At 48.8% G+C, this 20,164-nt stretch overlaps 1 protein-coding gene across 4 annotated transcripts in view; it reads right to left on the bottom strand.

The window, feature by feature from the left end:
- Window positions 1-17,908, bottom strand: part of LOC102449197 (protein strawberry notch homolog 1-like) — a 93,946-nt gene extending 76,038 nt beyond the window's left edge. The window contains exons 1-2 of one of the 4 annotated variants that reach the window (XM_075914761.2): window positions 17,360-17,908; window positions 1,980-2,111 (exon numbers count right to left, since the gene is read on the bottom strand). In XM_075914761.2, coding sequence (XP_075770876.2) covers window positions 1,980-2,111; window positions 17,360-17,617 — 390 coding nt within the window. In that variant the 5' untranslated portion in view covers window positions 17,618-17,908. Of the gene's footprint in view, window positions 1-1,979; window positions 2,114-17,359 lie in introns of all 4 variants that reach the window. The other 3 variants (XM_075914759.2, XM_075914758.2, XM_075914760.2) reach the window with 3 other exon arrangements.
- Between the last annotated feature and the right edge of the window lie 2,256 nt (window positions 17,909-20,164).

Below are 20,164 nucleotides of genomic sequence, written 5' to 3'. Positions count from 1 at the left end.
CCTGCACTGCCCCTAGACCCCGATCCTTCTGCCCCTCCCGTTCCCCACATCCCATTCTGTACCACCACTGCACTCTGCTTCCCCCGATCCCTGCATCCCTCTGGCTCTGTGCCTCCCGTTCACTGCGCCACCCCCGTACCTCTCCCCCCCGCACCCCACACACACAGTTCCCTGCACCCGGCTCCCCCTGTGGGTCAGGAGTGAGGGGTGCTTGCCCATAGGGAGGGGCTGGACAGGGCAGGGAAAAGGCTGCTGTGACCCATCAACGAGCGAAAGGGGGAGTGCACTTGAAGCGCCTTTGCCTTTACGGAAACAAAAATGAAAATGCTATTTGTTATTTATAAGGCTAAAATGCAGGGACAAAAGGAGGCAGGAAAAGGGAATGTGTGCGCAGCCATCTTGGTCTTGTTGGCAAGAGAGCAAGAGTCAGGCTAAGTCTGTGGCCTGACAACGCAAGATCTGTAATTAGACGCTGCCTTCGCCTCTCGCCTCCATACGGAGATAAGGGTAGAACGCTGACTCTGGCAGGGACCTTGAGATAAGGAGCATCTGGGTGGAACTAAATCACTGTTAGCCATTGGTGTTTGGAATGGGAAGGAGGCTAATTGTTATTGTTATTATATCCAATGGACAGTATAGAAACTGCTTCATAATTGCTTGTATTCGAAGATCTGCCTCCCCCCTGTCCGAACCAGTTTTTCCCTTGCTGCAGCTCGTAATAAAACTGCCTCTGGCTACTTGTTGCTTAAACACAACGCAGAGCGAGGACAATGTTTTCTTCCACAAGAACGAACAAAAAACACAAACCACCCATGGCAAAATGCAAAGGTGTAAAAGACAACAAGAAGGGGGGGGGGGGGGGAGAGAGAATGTTTTGCTTGGGCAGCAAAAAACCTAGAGCTGGCCCCTGGGGAGGGGGCTTGTGCTGAGGGGAGGAGGTCAGGAGAAGAAGAAGAAGAAGAAGAAAGGGGAAGGCACCAAGGGACAGGGGTGCAGGAGAGACAAATGCCAGGGGGCCAAGTGCAGACAATGAGGGAAAGGGCAGGAGGGGAGATGTCAGTGGGAGGGGGACAGGGTGATGCTGGGAGAGGAGAGGAGAGGGTAAGGGCACTGGGGGCTGGAGGGGAAGGTGCTGGGAGAAGGCTTGAAAGAAGGGGTAGGCATGAGGAAGGCGGAGATGGAGCAAGTCATGTGTGAGGGCACAGGGGCATGAGGGCAGAGGGTGGTGAGGGGGTGGGCATCAGGGAAAAAGAGGGCAAAGAGGGCAGGGGGAGGCACCAGGAGGGTGCAGGGCTAAGGGAAGGTGCAGGTGCCAGGGGATTCTGGGGGTGAAGCAGAAGGGCAGACACCAGCAGGGGAGGGACCAGCACCAGAGCAGAGAGGCAGGGCAGGTGTGTAGAGGGAGGTGTTAGAAGAGGGGCTGAGGAGGGGTAGCTCACTTGATCAGAGTGGGGCTACTGGAGGAGTGTGCACAGGGGGGAGAGAAGGGCTGGTGGAGGGGGGCAGGTCTCAGGAAGGCTGAGGGCAGTGAGAAGGGCAGGAGTCAGGACAGCAGAGGAGGGTGAGGGGTTGGGGGGCAGCAGGCACCAGGGGAGCTGATGGAGCAAGGGGAGGAGACATGGCAGCAGAGGGAAAATTTAGAGGTTTATAAGATATTTATTAATAACCTGGGCGATATTAATAACTTATTAGTAATTACTGTTCTTATTAGGGATTTATGCCATTAACACACACACACACACACACACACACACACACACACACACACACTTTGTGGGGGAAGGGTGGCGAGTCCCCTTTTTGTCTGGCGAGTAGGGTTTTCCATAATTTGTCGACCCCCGGTGATTACCATCAACTTTTTTCATATGCTGAGCTTGTATCAATGAAAATACACAATTCCAGTCTTTTACAATTGTTTAAAAAGCTATAATCCCACAGTATGCAATACTGGCTAATTTTAAAAAGCTCTCATTTTTAACCTGCTGAACAGCTGGCGCTGGTGCTGGAGTTGCAATGCCCACGTCCGTAGGGTCAATATCAAATAGATCATTTGGGCTGATTCCACTCTCACTCAAAGCAGCAAGCAACAGATCTTGTCCTGGCTCCACCATCTCTAAAACAAAGAGTAAATGAGACCACAAGCATAAGTTACAACTCCAAGGGGTAGCCGTGTTAGTCTAACTAAAAACCCCCTTCAACCATCATCACCACCATCAACAACTAGTCCTGCAGCACCTTAGAGACTAACAAATCGTAGATGGTATCATGAGCTGTCGTGGGCACAACCCACTTTATCTGAAGTAGTGGGTTGTGCTCACAAAAGCTCACAATACCATCTACGTTTGTTAGTCTCTAGGGTGCTGCAAGTCTATTCGTTATTTAAGTTACAACTGTTTATTTTGCAAAACCTTTAGCATTTTATTTTTCTTTACCTGATTTCTAAGGGTACAGTCAAATTAGTAACCTTCATAAAAATCAGTTTCAGGTTCTAAATCTGTCCCCGTAATCTTGAAAACTCTATCAGTGGTTCTCAAACTTTTTGGCCCATGAACCACCTCACAATGTAAACCTCTTCACAGACCACCAGTTGCCAATGGAAACTCACCATTAATTACATAATTACACCCAAGCCATTTTGTTAGTGCTGCAGCTGGGGAGAAGGGTTTACTTTAAATTAAACAGATTAAACATTTTAACTCACATTAAGTTTATCAAACTTCATTTTAAATGAAGTAAAATATTAATTTATGTCCAACACACAAGGTTTCAATGTTTTCTTTATGGCAGGGGTGGGGAGCCTTTTGTGTGTGGGGGCCACTGACCCACAGAATCATCAGTTGGGGACCACACAAGTGAGGAAAAAAAATCCCCCCCCAACCCTCACTGATGTGGCCCCCAAGTGAGACACCTCACTCCTCTGGTGCTCCAGCCACACAGGGCAAAGGGCAGTGACAGGGAGGACTGAGCTTCAAGGCTTCCCATAGGCCAGATTTACTTTTCTGGGGTTCCAGATTTCATGGATTTTCTGGACCACCTTAGGCTCTGGGGTGGGGACAAAAGTGAGGGGTTCAGTGTGTGGGACAGGGCTGCCAGCAAGTGGGATAGGGATGGGGTGCAGGATCTGGGTGGGTGGTAGGGTGCAGAAGCAGGCTAGGAATAGGGTGTCTGGCCAGGGGGAGGGAGCAAGAGCAATGGTGGATGCAGGAGCAAGGTGGGGGTAGGTGTCCAGTCAGGGGGGAGGTGCAGGGGTGGGCAGTAATTTTTGATGAGAGGCCACTCCAAGAATTTGGTAAGTGATCAAGAGCCACACTCTTCCATTATTAAATGGAGGAGGTGCAGGGGTCTGGGATGGAGTTTGGTTGCAGAAGAGAACTTGGGTAAGGGATTGGGGTGTGCAATCTGGGAGGGAGTCTGGGTGAAGGAGGGGGATCATGCCCTGAGGCAATAGAGTGGGATCAGGAGGGGGTCCAGGGCCTGGGAGGGGAGTGTGACCTGGGACAGGGGATTGGGGTGCAGAGTCTGAGTGGGATATGGGTGCAGGAGAGGAGTCTGGCCCAGGGGAAGGGTGTAGGAGTAGGGAGTGGAGGGCCTGGGAGGGGATTGGGACCTGGAGCAGGAATGCAGGACAGGGTACAGGGTCTGGGAGGAGGTTGTAACCTGGGGAAGGAGTGCAGGAGGGTTTCAGGGATTTGGGCTGTAACCAAGGACAGTGAATTGGGGTGCAAGGCCTGGGAGGGAGTTGACACGGAGGTGGGGCATACGAGGAGATGCAGTGACTGGGAAGGTCTACGGGGGCTGGAGAAGGGGTGCAGAAGGTTTGGATTACATAAGAACGGCCGTACTGGGTCAGACCAAAGACCCATCTAGCCCAGTGTCCTGTCTGCCAACAGTGGCCAGTACCAGATGCCCCAGAGGGAGGGAACACAACAGGCAATCCTCATGTGATCCCTCCCCTGTCACCCATTTCCAGAGAAACAGAGGCCAGGGACACCATTCCTACCCATCCTGGCTAATAGCCACTGATGGACCTAACGCCCATGAATCCATCTAGTTCTTTTTCTGAACCCTGTTGAAGTTCTAGCATTCACCACATCCTCCGGCAAGGAGTTCCACAGGTTGACTGTGGACTGAGTGAAGACATACTTCCTTTTGTTTGTTTTAAACCTGCTGCCTATTAATTTCATTGTGACCCCTAGTTCTTATATTGTGGGAATAAGTAAATAACTTTTCTTTATTCACTTTTCCCACACCAGTCATGATTTTATAGACCTCTATCTTATCTCCCCCCCCCCCCCCCCCCCCTCCTTAGTCTCCTCTTTTCTAAGCTGAAAAGTCCCAGTCTCTCATCTCTTCATAGGGGACCCGTTCCAAACCCCCTAATAATTGTTTTGCCCTTTTCTGAACCCTTTTCCAATGCCAGTATATCTTTGAGATGAGGCGACCACATCTGTACGCAGTATTCAAGATTTGGGTGCACCATGGTTTTATATAGGAGGAAATAAGATATTCTCTGTCTCTCTCACTCCCCCCCCCCCCCCCCCATGAGGTAGGGGGCAGAGGTTTGGGGGAGGGAGGGGCTCACTCTGGCTGGGAAACCTTACCTGGCTCCCAGCCAGCAGCCCAACAGGTTCCTTAGCCAGGGTCCCTGCCTTCCAGCCCCTGTACCTGTACCCACTGTTAGCTAGGCCTCAAACCAGGCCTGTGCTACATGGGCTTTTATGTTTGTTTCAGGCCCTCATCTTACTACAGTGAGGATGATAAAAGCTGCATCTTAGATATGTTATGCAGGGGGGGGGGGGAATAAAATAGAGAAGACTTAGATACTGTCCTCACATTTTGGCTGCGAGAGCCACAAATGAAAAGAGGACAACACCCAGATTTAGCTGTCAGTAAAGCCAGATATCAGATCAAAGTAGGGATGTGAAATATTGGTTAATTGAATAGTTGAGTAACCTCATGAATTTGTATCGGTTAGTCGACTATCCTATAGTCCCAGGGCAGGGCTGGCAGCCACTGTATCAGCGGCAGCAGTGCAGGGTGCCAGGCAGGAGCTGGTCCACGAGGGGAGCTAGTTTAAAAGCTAGCCCGTCGCCTAGTGCTGCTGCCTCTGATAAAGGGGCAGCAGCATGGGGTGGCAGCAGCCCCTGTCTAAGGGAGTGGTCTAAGCTCCTGGACCCAGCTCAAGCCAAAAGTGAGTCAGGCAAATATTCAAGTGGGGGGGGGGGGGGGGGAGGTTAATTTTCATCATGCAAAAAGGGTAACAGCTGGATGCCACAAGGTTCCAGACTGGAACTGGCTGTGTTTGGTACATTCATATTAATGGGAAGAGGGTGGGAGTAGCAAGGCAACAAAGTTTGCAGAAGACATGAAGCTTTGTCAGTACTGGAGAATTTCCAGGAACTTCAGAGTGAACTACCAATTCAGAAAAGAAACCTGCACATCACTTACTAGCTCAGTGAAGACTTCTGCTCAACATGGTCAAAAGAGCAAACAATGTAAAGTTGAATGGGAAGAGACTAAATAAGGATACCATAATGGAATTCCACAAATCAACAGAATGCCCCTACGTGGAATACAGTGGCTAGTGTTGGTGACCCCAATTCTATCAGGAGATGGCAGAAATAAGTTGAGAGACAGGTGACTAGAATGATTAACAACAGGGAAAAGATCATGAAAGGCAACAGGAAAGACTGGGACTATCTTACAGTAGGGAAGTAAAAATGCAACCATTTAAACACTTACCTAATAAGCAGTAGTTGAACCTAAAACTAAGCTAATCAAGTGAAGTTAGACAGCTATATTTTGACAAAGTATAATGGTTTTCAAGCTCTGTGGCTCAAGATGTGCCAATAAAAGGGTCTGTTTCTTTCATTCTAAAATTCCCCAAAAAATTACTTTAAAAAAGTTGATATTACAAGCAAAGAAAAATGCAAGTTACTGTCACAACAAAAAAGGCTCAATACATTTTGTATGACATGCTGTACCACTACAAAACTACTTTGTCAAGATAAAAGAGGGTTTTGTTAAAAATTATCTATTACATAAACCAATTTCTAAAGTCATGCAAAAATAAACTGATTTAAGAACAAAACTCCCAGTATTCTCAGTGTCATTTGCACTATGGCATATTTCCATGCCAACTTGCCAATCTTTCTCACACTTTTCGTTTTAGCCTTGGTGAAACGCATAGGAGCATAACATGAAGATGCTCAGAAACACATGCCTAGCCTACTCCCCTCCCCCCCGAACAAAAGAAAGGTGTTAGTAACTTCAAGCCCAGATTTTCCATTTTTAAAAAGCTCTCCATGTCACATACCATTGGTAAGACATTTAGTGTTAGCAGCTAAACATATTCTTACATTTTTTAAACTTCTGTATTCATATATTGCCACAGACTTCCAACCTGCTATGGCTTCCCCAAAATGCTGCAAGCCACTGGCTAATGTTTAAAGCATTGATGGCTATGACATGTGAAACTAATGTCTTACACTCTAGGTCAGGGTGTTGGAGTGAGAGTGTTATATCTTTTTATATTTGCATTTTAGGTTTAATAATATAGTAATGTAAGGTAACATTAAATATTTTATTAATTAAGCCCTTTAGTTAATTTTTTGTTTTGTTTTAAAGTTTAGTAAGTAAAGAAATAGAGTTTTTTGGTATTGTGTCTATGTTAAGGAGATTAGAAATATTGAAGGCTCGGGCCTTCGATGTGAATTGTTTTGATTTTGCTTACTATAAAGCACTGCTGTTTACCTTTGAAGGTTTCTATAAAAGACTGTGTGAATAAGAAATGTATCATCATAAAGCTAAAGGCATGTAGGCCACCGTTAGAGCCAGATTGCCAAGAAAGGAGAGGGCAATGCGGGTGAAGACAGACTGCGAAGAGAGATATCGATGTCAGAGGAACCATCAGTGCATACCCACAGTCAAGAATTGATCAGATTGGCAGATTGACGGCTCTAAAGGTGAAGGCATCCCTAAAAACAACCGATTAACAATCCAGGACAGGATGAGCCTCTTGGAGATGTTTTGGGAATGATTAACAGTAACTGGCCACAGACTGACAGCAAAATCCATAGACTTCAACAGAAGGAGGAGGATTATAAAAGCAGGGTGCCTTGCTATGGAACTTTGGGTTCATCTTGCCACCAACTCCAGGAGAGCATCGGATCGCGACCAACAAAAGGCCCTGCTCCCCCTCTGATCGATCTGGCTGGCCACTAGATTGATCCAGACTCTGGACTGGTAACTATAACATCGTCTGGCAGGACTGTGTGTTTGTGAGAGTGACTGAAAAGCATACGCTACTGTTGTATTCTCAATAAATGCAGCGTACCGCCTTTTCCCCATAAAAGATCTTGCATGCTTTAAGCATAACAAGGGATGAGGAACCTTTTTGGGGTTGGGGGCCACTGACCCACAGAAAAATTAGTCAGAGGCTGCACACAAGTGAGGAGAAAAAAAACAAAACAAAAAAACCACACACACCCCTCACCAGTGTGGGCTCCCCAATGCTGAAGGGAGCCTCAGAGGCTGGATCCAGACAAGCCGGGCACCACATCTAGCCCCCAGGTTCCCCACCCCTGCTCTATGTGGAATGCTAAAAACCTAAGGTAACACACCTGTATTGTCAAGGGTACTAACACCCTTTGCTCACCCTTTAACACTAAAATCCTTCCTGCAGCTTTCAAACATTCTTGCACTCCATCTCCAATTGCTACTGTACACAGCATAGTAATTTGTCCAGAGATCGTTTTGTATACTACCCCGAGTGAAATGCTTTAAGCAAGATCACTAGAGCCCTGTGCGGATACAAAATTTTGTATCCATATCTGTAGCCACAAAAATGAGTCACAGATATCCACAGATGCAGATATCTGCAAATTTACAGGGTTCTAGATTTAAAAAAAAAAAAAAAAAAGTGCTGTCACATCTGCAAAAAATGAGCCATGAATACCTATAGATTTACAGGGCTCTAAAGATCATAGTATAATTTGCTTGGAATTAGCAGCAAGTATTCTTCTAGGACAGGCCTGGGCAAAATACAGCCTGCAGACACAGTGGGGAGCCCCAGGCAGTCTCCCCTGCACATGGCTCAAAAGCAGTGTGGGGTTGTTTCTCTTTCAAAACAAAAATTATTAGGGGTTTGGAACGGGTCCCATATGAAGAGAGATGAAAATAACAGACTTTTCAGCTTAGAAAAAAAGAGGAGTCTTGGGGGATATGATAGAGGTCTGGCATGACTGGTATGGAAAGTGAATAAGAAAAGTTACTTACTTATTCCCACAATATAAGAACTAGGGGTCACCAAATTAAATTACTAGGCAGCAGGTTTAAAACAAACAAAAGGAAGTTTCTCTTCACTCAGCGCACAGTCGACCTGTGGAACTCCTTGCCAGAGGATGCGGTGAAGGCTAGAACTTTAACAGGGTTCAAAAAGAGCTGGATAGATTCATGGAGGTTAGGTCCATCAACGGCTATTATTAGCCAAGATGGGTAGGAATGGTGTCCCTAGTCTCTGTCAGGAAATGGGAGACAGGGGAGGGATCACATGAGGACTGCCTATTCTGTTCCCTCCCTCTGGGGCACCGGGTATTGGCCACTGTTGGCAGACAGGATACTGGGCTAGATGGACCTTTGGTCTGACACAGTATGGCCTTCTTATGTTCTTAACTGTGACCGGGGGGGGGGGGGGGGGGGGTGAAAGAGCGAGAGAGAGGGCTTCAGGCACTGCCCCTGTCCCCAGAACAATCCCATTGGCCAGTTCTGACCAGGAATTGGACAATGGGAGCTGCCTGTTTCAACAGGCAGCACACGGAACACCATGCCAGCCTCCCCTCTGGCTCAGTTATTCACAAACAGGGGTCGACAAATTATGGAAAACCCTACTCGCCAGACAAAAAAAGGGACTTGCCACCCTCCCCCACAAAAAGTGTTTTAAAAAAAAAAAGTGTTTTTAAACACTGTTAATCATCCGATCTGCCAGCCGGGTGGAAGAGTGGAGTGCCGCCAGGAAGGGGGAAGCGCAGTGATTCTCAGCGCCGGGCTGCCTGTGTGCAGCTCTGGCACGAGGAGGCGGGACACGAGCCAGAGGGCGGGACACCAGCAGATGCCAGGATGCTGGCGTGACATGGCCCTGCTGATTTTAAAGAGCTGCAGCAGCTCGGCTCTGGCTGCGTGGCCCTGGCGCAGCCAGGCCCCGCCCCGCCGGCTCCAGTCCTGCCATGGCCCCAACCTCCTCACCGGTGAGACCCCGCTCCTGGCCAACCACCCAGCTTGCTGCACCCGCCCCACGCCACTTTATCTCCGCACCCCGTTACCCACGCCACCCCTGCTCCCCAAACCCCCTGTTCTCCCTCTTCCCTGCGACTCTCTGGCTCTGCACCGCCCTTGCACCCTGCTCCCCTCCGATCCCTGCCCCCAGCTCTGTGCTGCCCATTCCCTGCACTGCCCCTAGACCCCGATCCCTCTGCCCCTCCCGTTCGCCGCATCCCATTACCCGTGCCTCCACAGCACCCTGTGTCCCTCTGTCTCTCTGCCTCCCTTTCCCCCCCCCCCCCACACTGATCCCTACACCCCTCTGGCTCTGTGCTGTCCCTGCACCCTGTTTCCCCTGTGGGTCAGGAGTGAGGGGTGCTTGTCCATAGGGAGGGGCTGGACAGGGCAGGGAAAAGGCTGCTGTGACCCAGCAGCAAGTGAAAGGGGGAGTGCACTTGAAGCGCCTTTGCCTTTACGGAAAAAAAGGAATAAAAATGCTATTTGTTATTTATAGGGCTAAAATGCCGGGACAAAAATGAAAACAAAAAAAACCATTGCAAAAATGCAAACATGTAAAAGACAAAAAAAAGGGGGGGGGGGCTGCGAAAAATGTTTTCTTGGGGCAGCAAAAAGCCTAGAGCTCATGCCCACCCCTTCTTTCTAGCCTTCTCCCAGCACCTCCCCCTCCAGCCCCCAGTGCCCTTACCCTCTCCTCTCCTCTCCCAGCATCACCCTGTCCCCCCTCCCACTGACTCCTCCCCTCCTGCCCTTTTCCTCATTGTCTGCACTTGGCCCCCTGGCATTTGTCTCTCCTGCACCCCTGTGCCTTGGTACCTTCCCCTTTCTTCTTCTTCTCCTGCCCTCCTCCCCTCCCCTCCCCTCAGCACAAGCCCCTTCCCCATGTTTTTCCCCTCCCCTCTCCACAGCCCAGCCCAGCCACTTCCCCTCCCCCAGGGCCAGCTCTAGGTTTTTTGCTAGAGATCAGGGTCTAGGGGCAGTGCAGGGAATGGGCAGCACAGAGCTGGGGGGGCAGGGAGCAGGGTGCGGGGTGCAAGGGCGGCACAGAGCCAAAGGGTCGCAAGGAAGAGGGAGAGCAGGGGGTCCAGGGTGCAGGGGCGGCGTGGGGAATGGGCAGCACGGAGACAAAGGGGGGGGCTGGGGCCGTAGCAGGACTGGAGCTGGAGGGGCGGGCCCTGGCTGTGCCGCGCGCCGCAGTCAGCTCCCAGGGACACACGGCCAGAGCCAAGCTGCCGTGGCCCTTTGAAATCAGCGGGGCCATGTCACACCAGTGTCCTGGCATCCTGCCCCGCCTCCTCGCACCGGAGCTGCACGCAGGCAGCCCGATGAGAAGAATCGCCACACTTCCCCCTTCCCAACGGCCCTCTGCTCCTCCAACGGCCAGCGGATCGGATGGGGCCACGCCGCCCGTAGTGCAGGCTTCCGCCAGCCCGTCACAACAGCCCACCAGGCCAGTCCGCCCCTGCACTCGCCAGTTGGAAAAATCTGCTCACCGCGCGCAAGTGCATTTGTCGAGCCCTGCACATAAGCACATGGCCCTGAAGTCTGCCAGGCTCTTCCTACAGTTCAAAACTGGAAGCCCTACAGGGAGCGCTCAGCCTTTAAAATGTACAAGAGCCCCATTGGGGCTCTTCTACATTTCAAAAGCACAATCACAGCAGAAGCAGTACGAGGGGATATTGCTTCAGTCCCCACTCGCATAGTTTCCCGCTGTGCCTCTACCTCTCCTGCCCCCCCACAGAGACGGTGCTGGGGGGGGGGGGGGGGGAAGAGAGAGAAGACGACCGGCTCCTACTCACCCCCTCCCCCTTGCGGCCTCAGAGAGAAGCAACAAGTGACTAGTCGACTATTAACATCCCTGTCTGGCACCACAATCCCGTCCCAGATCACAATCCCCTCCTACCCTAAGTCACATCCCAAACCCCTGCACTCCAGTCCCCTGCCCTAGGTCACAACTGCCTCCTTCACCCAAACTCCCTCCCAGACTCCAGTCTCCCTCCTGCACCCCAATCCCTTACCCCAAGCTCTCCTCTGCACCCAACCTCCATCCCAGACTTGACCACTTTCCAAAATCTTGGAGTGGCCCTGTGATGGGGTGTGGTCACAGACAACCCCTCGGGGGTGCCTCTCGAGGTCCTGACACAGCCACTGCCACTCACCTTCCTGCTCTCGGGGGCTCCTCACCACCCGGTCCTGCTGGGCCAGCTCCTCTGGTCTCCCCCAGCCAAGGCCCCAAGCTGAGATCCCTGCCCCCCCGAGAAGCAGCACAGACACTGAACCTCTTCAGGTCCTAGGAGAGTGCAGTTTAGGGCCCAGCTTCCTGGGATACCACTCCCCAGATGGGATCAAACCCCAAGGAATTAGGTACAGGTGAGCCCCCTTTAGCAATGAAAGGAGGAAATGTACCCACTGGTTGCCCCCCCGGTAACAATTATTTGCAGTGAGTTTGATAGAAAATAAAAGTGATTTTATTAAGTAGACGCAGCAGGATTTAAGTGGGAATAAGTAGGAACAGGCAGAGCAAAGTAGGTTACAAATCAAAAGAAAGAAAACGCTTGGCGAATTCTACACTGAAACCTCAGCACAAACTCTTCACACTCACCCTAAAACCTCTTTCCCAGCTGTCCCTCCAAACCAGGGCTGTCTCCCCACCCTGGGGTCTTCGGCTCCTTTCCTTCTGGTGCAGCCCAGCCAAAAGACCAAGGCCTCTGGCTTTCCTATTGTTTTTGTTAAGGAATCAGGCCACTCCCTACCAACCACTGCTCAGGCTTAAGGACAAAAGATTATTTAACAGTGGCTCATCAAGACATCCAGGGTAACACCCTCCATGTCTCTCATTCACATATTTGAAACCCACAAAGTATTCCCCACTCTATATGTCTAATTGTACACACACAAATGATACATACATCAAAGTAAGATCAACAGAACCAGCGGATCATGCCATGAAGATTGATGGGTTACACAAAATAATTCGCTCAAAGCACCTTTGAGTTATGGACATGAATATACATAAGTCCATGTCATAAAGTGTGTGTGGGGGGGGGGGTGTCAGTTACAGGCCACCTGTCAAAAATTAGTGCCCACCCCTGTGCTAGGACCACAAGATGTCCAGAATTTAAATTGGAAAAAACAGATCTCAAGTTCTGTCTCCTTCAGAATAGAGGTGTAAGCAACTAGTTGACTAGTCGACTACCCGATAAGCATAAGCATATTGGACAGTTGAGTAGTCATTCGACTAGTCCCCTCCCCCGCTGCCTCTATCAGAGAGGAGCAAGCTGGTTCCCCCAGCACCGTCTCAGGTGGGGGCGCGTGCGCAGAGGCATCCCTACTGTGGTGCCTCTCTTTGAAAGGTACAAGAGCCACCCACAGCTCTTGTACATTTCAAAGGGAGAGGCACAATAGGATAGTGAGTGCCCTTATTGACTAAAAGCAGGAAGAATGGTTCTAATAAAGGGGTTTTTTCCTCAAAAGAACCGCATCTAGGCTACTGTCTTTTTCAAAAGAACCCCTTTCGAAAAAGCGATCTGAAGAATATATGCAAATTCACACCAAATTTGTATATTTTCTTTCAAAAGTGAAAGCAAGTCATTGAGGGCACGTCTAGACAACTCTTCCGTAGGAGCCAGATTTTAACGAAACTGAGAAGTAAGATCCTACAGAATGAGACTGTCTTGAAGAGAATACTAGTACAGAGATACACAAGACTTCTTTTTAGTTAGCTGTCTGCCCCTGGAACACTCTTCAAGCATCTATAGCCAATGTCAGTCACACACTCTTAGCACCAGATGAGCAGAGAAATTATATGCAACAAGGGATAGACTTGTAAAAAGAAAAAAAGTTAGGGGCCTATTTTCATGTTTCAAAAGTGTCATTTTCAGATCTAGGCAAAGTTATAGCCTTTTGTAAGCATGTATTGTACCCTTGAAAGCCAATACATATCATACCATAACTGAACACATCAGTTTCCATCAGGCAAATCAACCCCCCCAAAAATCCAGGATAAATAAAAAAAAATGTTGTGAAACTAACATGAAAATTGGTGAAGTCTAAACATCCATAAACACTACCCCCACTGTATTAGAAAAGGGCAACAAAACTTATTAGGGGTTTGGAACAGTTCCCATATGAAGAGAGATTAAAAAGACTGACTTTCCAGCTTAGTCTCCTCTTTTATAAGGGAGAGATGAGAGAGGTCTATAAAACCATGATTGGTATGGAAAAAGTAAGGAAAAGTTATTTACTTATTCCCACAAATAGGGATGTAATAGCGTAGTCAATTAACCGATAAGCAAAAGCTTATTGGTTAATGCTAGAGACTACATACATGCACTCCCCGCAGTAAATTATTTAGCAGGCTGACCAACAGCCCAGCTCAGTCCTGGCTTGCGACACATCCAGTACCTGCCCCCGCTGTGGCTCTGCATTTAAAAATCTATTAGGAGCCAGGTGGGCAGGCAGCCCAGCTCAGTTCCAGCTCGTGCCAGGTCCAGGAGCTCAGATTCCATCCCCCTAGACAGGGGCTGCTGCCACCCCACACTGCTGCCTGTTTATCAGAGGGAGCAGCACAGGGCGACAGGCAGCCAGTCCACGAGGGGAACTGGTTTTTAAACTTGCCTCCCTCACAGACCAGCTCCCCACGCTGCTGCCTCTGTATCAGAGGCAGCAGCGCAGAGGTCTCCTCAGGAGCGGGGCCGGAGCTCACTGGCTGCCAGCCCTGCCATTGGGGAGTATAGAATAGTAAACTAAACAGTAAACTAAACAAAAATACATGAGGTTACTCAACTATTCAATTAACCGATATTTAACATCCCTACTCACAATATAAGAACTAACGGTCACCTAATGAAACGGTTGTTGATGATGATGATTAAAACAAAAGGAATTTTCTCTTCACTCAGCACACAGTCAATCTGTGCAACACCTTGCCAGAGAACATGGTGAAGACTAGGACTTTAACAGGGTTCAAAAAAAAGGCAGCTAGATAGATTCATGGAAGTAGCCAGGATGGATAGGAATGATGTCCCTAGTTTCTGTTTGTCTGGATATGGGTGACAGGAGAGGGATCACTTGAGAATTACCTGCTGTGTTCACTCCCTCTGGGGCACCTGGCATTGGCCACTGTCAGCAGACAGGATACTGGGCTGGATGGACCTTTGGTCTGACCCAGTATGACCGTTCTTAGCTAATGAAAACTAAATGAAACTTATGAGCAACACAAAATGCAGTGAGCAACCTGGATAAAACAATAAAAAGGTCAGATTTTAAAATTTATCTGCCAGATTTACAACTGTACCCTTTATATTTCAATGGATTAGCCTATTTATTAACAGTTCACAATCCTGCTGGAAAGGTATAACAAGTGGGGTTCCGCAGGGGTCTGTTTTGGGACCAGCTCTGTTCAATATCTTCATCAACAATTTAGATATTGGTATAGAGAGTACGCTTATTAAGTTTGCAGATGATACTAAGCTGGGAGGGGTTGCGACTGCTCTGGAGGATAGGGTTATAATTCAAAATGACCTGGACAAATTGGAGAAATGGTCTGAGGTAAACAGGATGAAGTTTAATAAGGACAAATGCAAAGTGCTCCACTTCGGAAGGAACAATCAGTTTCACACATACAGAATGGGAAGCGACTGTCTAGGAAGGAGTACGGCAGAAAGGGATCTAGGGGTTATAGTGGACCACAAGCTACATATGAGTCAGCAGTGTGATGCTGTTGCAAAAAAAGCAAACACGATTCTAGGATTCATTAACAGATGTGTTGTGAGCAAGACACGAGAAGTCATTCTTCCGCTCTACTCTGTGCTAGTTAGGCCTCAGTTGGAGTATTGTGTCCAGTTCTGGGCACCGCATTTCAAGAAAGATGTGGAGAAATTGGAGAGGGTCCAGAGAAGAGCAACAAGAATGATTAAAGGTCTAGAGAACATGACCTATGAAGGAACAAAGAACTTGGCTTGTTTAGTTTGAGAAGGATGGGGGGGGGGGGGGTGAGAAGACGACACGAGAGCAGTTTTCAGGTATCTAAAAGGGTGTCACAAGGAGGAGAGAGAAAATTTGTTCTTCCTGGACTCTTGAGGATAGAACAAGAAGCAATGGGCTTAAACTACAGCAAGGGAGGTTTAGGTTGGACATTAGGGAACTTTTTCCTAACACTGGAATCAATTGCCCAGGGAGGTTGTGGAATCTCCATCTGTGGAGATATTTAAGAGTAGGTTGGATAAATGTCTAGCCGGGATGGTCTAGACAGTACTGGGTCCTGCTATGAGGGTAGCGGGAACTGGACTCGATGACCTCTTGAGGTCCCTTCCAGTCCTAGTATTCCATGATTCTTTAATGGGATACATGACCCTCTGAGGAAGTATCTTTATTTCAGAAAGAACAGCTGTAACTTCCCCATCACATAGAGAAGGTTGGAGTATCAGTTTTTTTAAATTCATAGCAACAGAAAGAGATGCATTTCCACGTTAAGCGATTACTCTCTCTAGCAACCTTTGTTTGTTATGTGCTGAGTTAACCGGACTTTGAGGCTCATTTGTTAAGCGCTACTGTGACATTCAGTCCCACCAATGACCCATTTAGTCACTGGGACCATTTAACACTTTGCTTGCTATTCACACAAACATTAACAGATTCCTCTAATGGGTCAGCCATCCTCAGCCTCTTAACCTTGCCCAACACCGAGGCTGTGTCTACACTGGCAAGTGTTTCCCGGAAAATCATCTGATTTTCCGGAAAAACTTGCCAGCTGTCTACACTGGCCGCTTGAATTTCCGGAAAAGCACTGACGATCTAATGTAAAAATCATCAGTGCTTTTCCGGAAAAACTATGCTGCTCCCGTTCGGGCAAAAGTCTTTTTCCGAAATACTTTTGCTCGAAAGGGCCAGTGTAGACCGCATAGTTCTGTTTTCCGCAAAAAAGCCCCGATCGCGAAAATGGCGATTGGGGCTTTTTTGTGGAAAAGCGCGTCTAGATTGGCACGGACACTTTTCCGGAAAAAGTGCTTTTCCGGAGAAGCGTCCTGCCAATCTAGACGCGCTTTTCTGAAAATGCTTTTAATGGAAAACTTCTCCGTTAAAGCATTTCCGGAAAAATCATGCCAGTGTAGACGTAGCCCACAGGTTCAAGACAAAGTTCCGGGTTGGGTTAGAATCAGCTGCATAATTACGCCCCATAAACTACTTTTGTTTTCAGATCTCCAGCACCTCCAGGATTCCCTTAGCAGCAGCATTAAGATCAGAGATAGATAGGAGGTTCTACAAGCAGAAGCCAGTGAAGCATCAAAACTCAAACATGGTTTACAGATAGTGCTCTCCTGTCACTAAAAAGGCTCTGTTTTCTAAACAATTAGCCAAGTGATGAAAGAGACAAATGACAATGGTAAGAAATACTAGGTAATGAGGCCATTTTGCTTAACCAGACAGAAAATGAGGAAGAAGTGGAAACTTGCCTGGCCACATTATAACAGCTACAAGTTCTCTGTCATTATCCACCCGGTCCTGCTACATTAGTTCAATGAGCCCAGGAGCTGAAACTTCTTTTGGGTTTGATCCCCTCATCATACAGATGTGTGTTACCAACCAGCAGCAGGAAAGCTCATCTGGGGGGGGGGGGGGGGGGCGGCGCCCCAGCAGTAACAGTGCATGTTGGCTCCACACCCCCTATGCCCTGCTCCCCCCCCACCCCACGGAAGCAGTTAGCCCTCCACCCAGAAAGGCTTTGGAGGAATTGGTGGAACCACAGCCCCCTGCCAGCTAAGGAACATGCTTAGGGGGAAGGGCTGCAGAGTGATCTACACTCTACATCCCTCCTCATTCTTCTCCCCCCCCCCCCCCCGCCCGACAATGCCGGGGCGCCGACCGCTCCCTACTCCAAGTGGCTCCCTAACACAGGGCCTCCTGTGAGGGGCTGGGAAGCCGCGGACAATGCCCACCGCTGCTCGGTGCGGAGCTACCCACACCGGGGAGTTATGGAGGAATCCCCGTTGGTACCACGACCTCGTCGAGTAGGGACCACTTGAGGCGGCAGGACACCCCCCCCCAGCGTCCGTACAGGGCAACAGAACACGGCGGGACTCACTCTCTTGATCTCTTCGCGACTGCTCTTGGAAGTATCCAACACTAGCCCTGCCGTCCGACGCTTTCCAACTCTCAGCCGCCATGTTGACCGCCCTTTCTGGGGGAGGGGCCTGGGGCTGGCACCGCAACACGTGACTTGACCGCTTGGTTCCCCTCCCGCTGGACTCTGCGCGTCATATCCACGTGAAACCAGTCTGTGTGTCACCTGACTCCTCACATCAGAGGCGCGGCCGACTCTTCTCCCCAAGTCAGCTGCCATCACGCGACGTGGTGCCTTTCGCGCCCGTGGGTAGAGGGAAACCGAAGATACAAGCCCACGGAACTCCCAGCCATCCTCGGGGCCCAACTTCTTCTCTTCGAATTAACCCACGGTGGTTGCCGTAGATAAGAACGTCGGTGTAGAGCCGTTTTTCGGGAGAGGGAAGAGAGCGAGAAGTCGCCTGTTCGCAGTCACGTGATCCCATACGCTAGCGTGCGCACAGAAGACATAAAATGCAGGACAATGTGGCACTTTAAAGACTAACAAGATGGTTTATTAGATGATGAGCTTTCGTGGGCCAGACCCACTTCCTCAGATCAAATAGTGGAAGAAAGTAGTCACAACCATATATACCAAAGGATACAATTAAAAAAAATGAACACATATGAAAAGGACAAATCACATTTCAGAACAGGAGGGGGATGGGGGGGGAGGTAAATGTCTGTGAATTGATGATATTAGAGGTGGGGAGAGTGGGATGTCTGTGAGTTAATGGTATTAGAGGTGATAATTGGGGAAGATAATTAGATTCCTTATTCAGACTCAGGCGTAAAGTGTCGAATTTAAGCATGAATGACAGTTCAGAGGATTCTCTTTCAAGTGTAGTCTTAAAAGGCCTTTGAAGCAGGATGCAGGTAATCAAGTGGTTGAGACAATGTCCTTTCTGGTTGAAATGGCAAGAAACAGTTTTTTCTTTGTGATCCTGTCTGATATCTGTTTTGTGGGCATTGATCCTTTGGCGAAGTGTCTGAGATGTTTGTCCAATGTACATAGCAGACGGACACTTTCGGCACATGATAGCATAGATTATATTTCTGGATGCGCAGGAATATGTGTTCTTGATCTTATAACTCACTTGGTTAGGTCCAATAATGGTGTCAGCAGAGTGAATATGTGGACAAAGCTGGCAACGGGGTTTGTTGCAAGGGAAGGTACCAGGGTTGGTATTAGTGTGGTATGTCCTGTGGTGGTTGGTAAGAATCATCTTGAGGTTAGGTGGTTGTCTATAGGAGACTATGGGTCTGTCTCCCAGAGCCTCTTTGAGTATGGTATCCTGTTCCAGTATAGGCTGTAGTTTATTGATAATGTGTTGGACAGGTTTAAGTTGGGGGCTGTAGGTGATGACAAGTGGTGTTCTATTGTTGGTTTTCTTGGGTCTGTCTTGAAGTAGATGGTTTCTAGGTATTTGTCTGGCTCTTTCAATTTGCTTTTTTATTTCTCCGGGTGGGTAGTTGAGGTTTATAAATGGAGGCCTATTTGCTTTGTTTAGCATGTGTGTGAGACAAACTATTCCTGTTTAGGATCCCTATAGGCTACCATAGCCTCTGCAGCTTAGCGTACCTCACTGCTCCCCAAATCTCACAAACCTGCTCGGGATTTATGCAACAGCTACGCCAGGCACAGCACAAGGAAGGAAATTGCATGCTGCACGAGCACCCCCTCTACCCATTCGGAAGAAGGCACAGCAGCCAAAGCCAGCCTGAGTCCACCCCTGTATGCGATCAGCCTCTTTAGCGGTTTTGAGTCCAACTTGCGAACATGCCTAACCCTACAACCGTGACCACATAATCATGGCTCACTCGGGACCTTCCTCCCATCATAGCCTGCGCAGAAGCCAATCATGTCTTCCGTGATAGAAATGTAGCCGTGTTAGTCTGGTGTAGCTGAAACAAAATACAGGACTATGTAGCACTTTAAAGACTATCAAGATGGTTTATTAGGTTTAAAGACTATCAAGATGGTTTATTAATCAATTAACCAATTGATTAATCTGCTTATACGTAGTGCTGGTACGAATAAACTTCCGGGGCTGGGTCCTGACTGTGTTGCTGCTTGCTAGCATGTTCCCTGTAAGCTGAGTACTTAGGCAGCCACACAGGAGAGATTCAGGTGCTTCCCCACTGATCAGCAGAGCTTAGCACTCATAGTCAGCAGAGCCTCATTTGCATACCTAATGAGCCGCCATTTTTTTCAGAAGAGGCTCTTGCGCAAGAAGGAGCTGTCTACACTGCCCCTTCTTGTGCAAGAAAAACCCTCTTGCGCAATGCCGTTCTTCCTGAAAAGTAATAGGTGTAACGGCGTTGCGCAAGAGGGTTTTTCTTGCGCAAGAAGGGACCTTCTTGTGCAAGAACCTCTTCTGAAGAAAAAGGTGGCTCATTAGGTATGCAAATGAGGCTCGGCGATATTCCACACTTAGCCTCATTTGCATATTACTCGCGCAAGAAGCTGCGAGTGTAGACATAGCCCATGTGTTTCTACTGGTGGTGCACATAATTTATTCCACAGTAGGGATGGTAGATAACAGGTAATAGAACACTCAACTAACCTCATGAATTCTTAGTGGTTAGTCAACTATTCTATAGGCCCCAGGGGCGGGACCAGCAGCCAGTACACTCCAGCCCCATTCCTGGGAAGCCCCCTGCCATGCAGCAGTGTGGAGTGTCAGGAAGAAACCAGTTGAAAAACCAGCTCCCCTTGTGGACCAACTATTTGCCGCACTGTACTGCTGCCTCTGATACAGCAGCAGCAATGCGGCAGGCAATGGGG

The sequence above is a fragment of the Pelodiscus sinensis genome, chromosome W, assembly GCF_052426305.1.
Source record: "Pelodiscus sinensis isolate ZL-2025 chromosome W, ASM5242630v1, whole genome shotgun sequence".
NCBI lineage: Eukaryota > Metazoa > Chordata > Testudines > Trionychidae > Pelodiscus > Pelodiscus sinensis.
The sequence above is the reverse complement of the archived record's forward strand: the minus strand, read 5'-3'. Positions and strand labels throughout refer to the sequence as shown.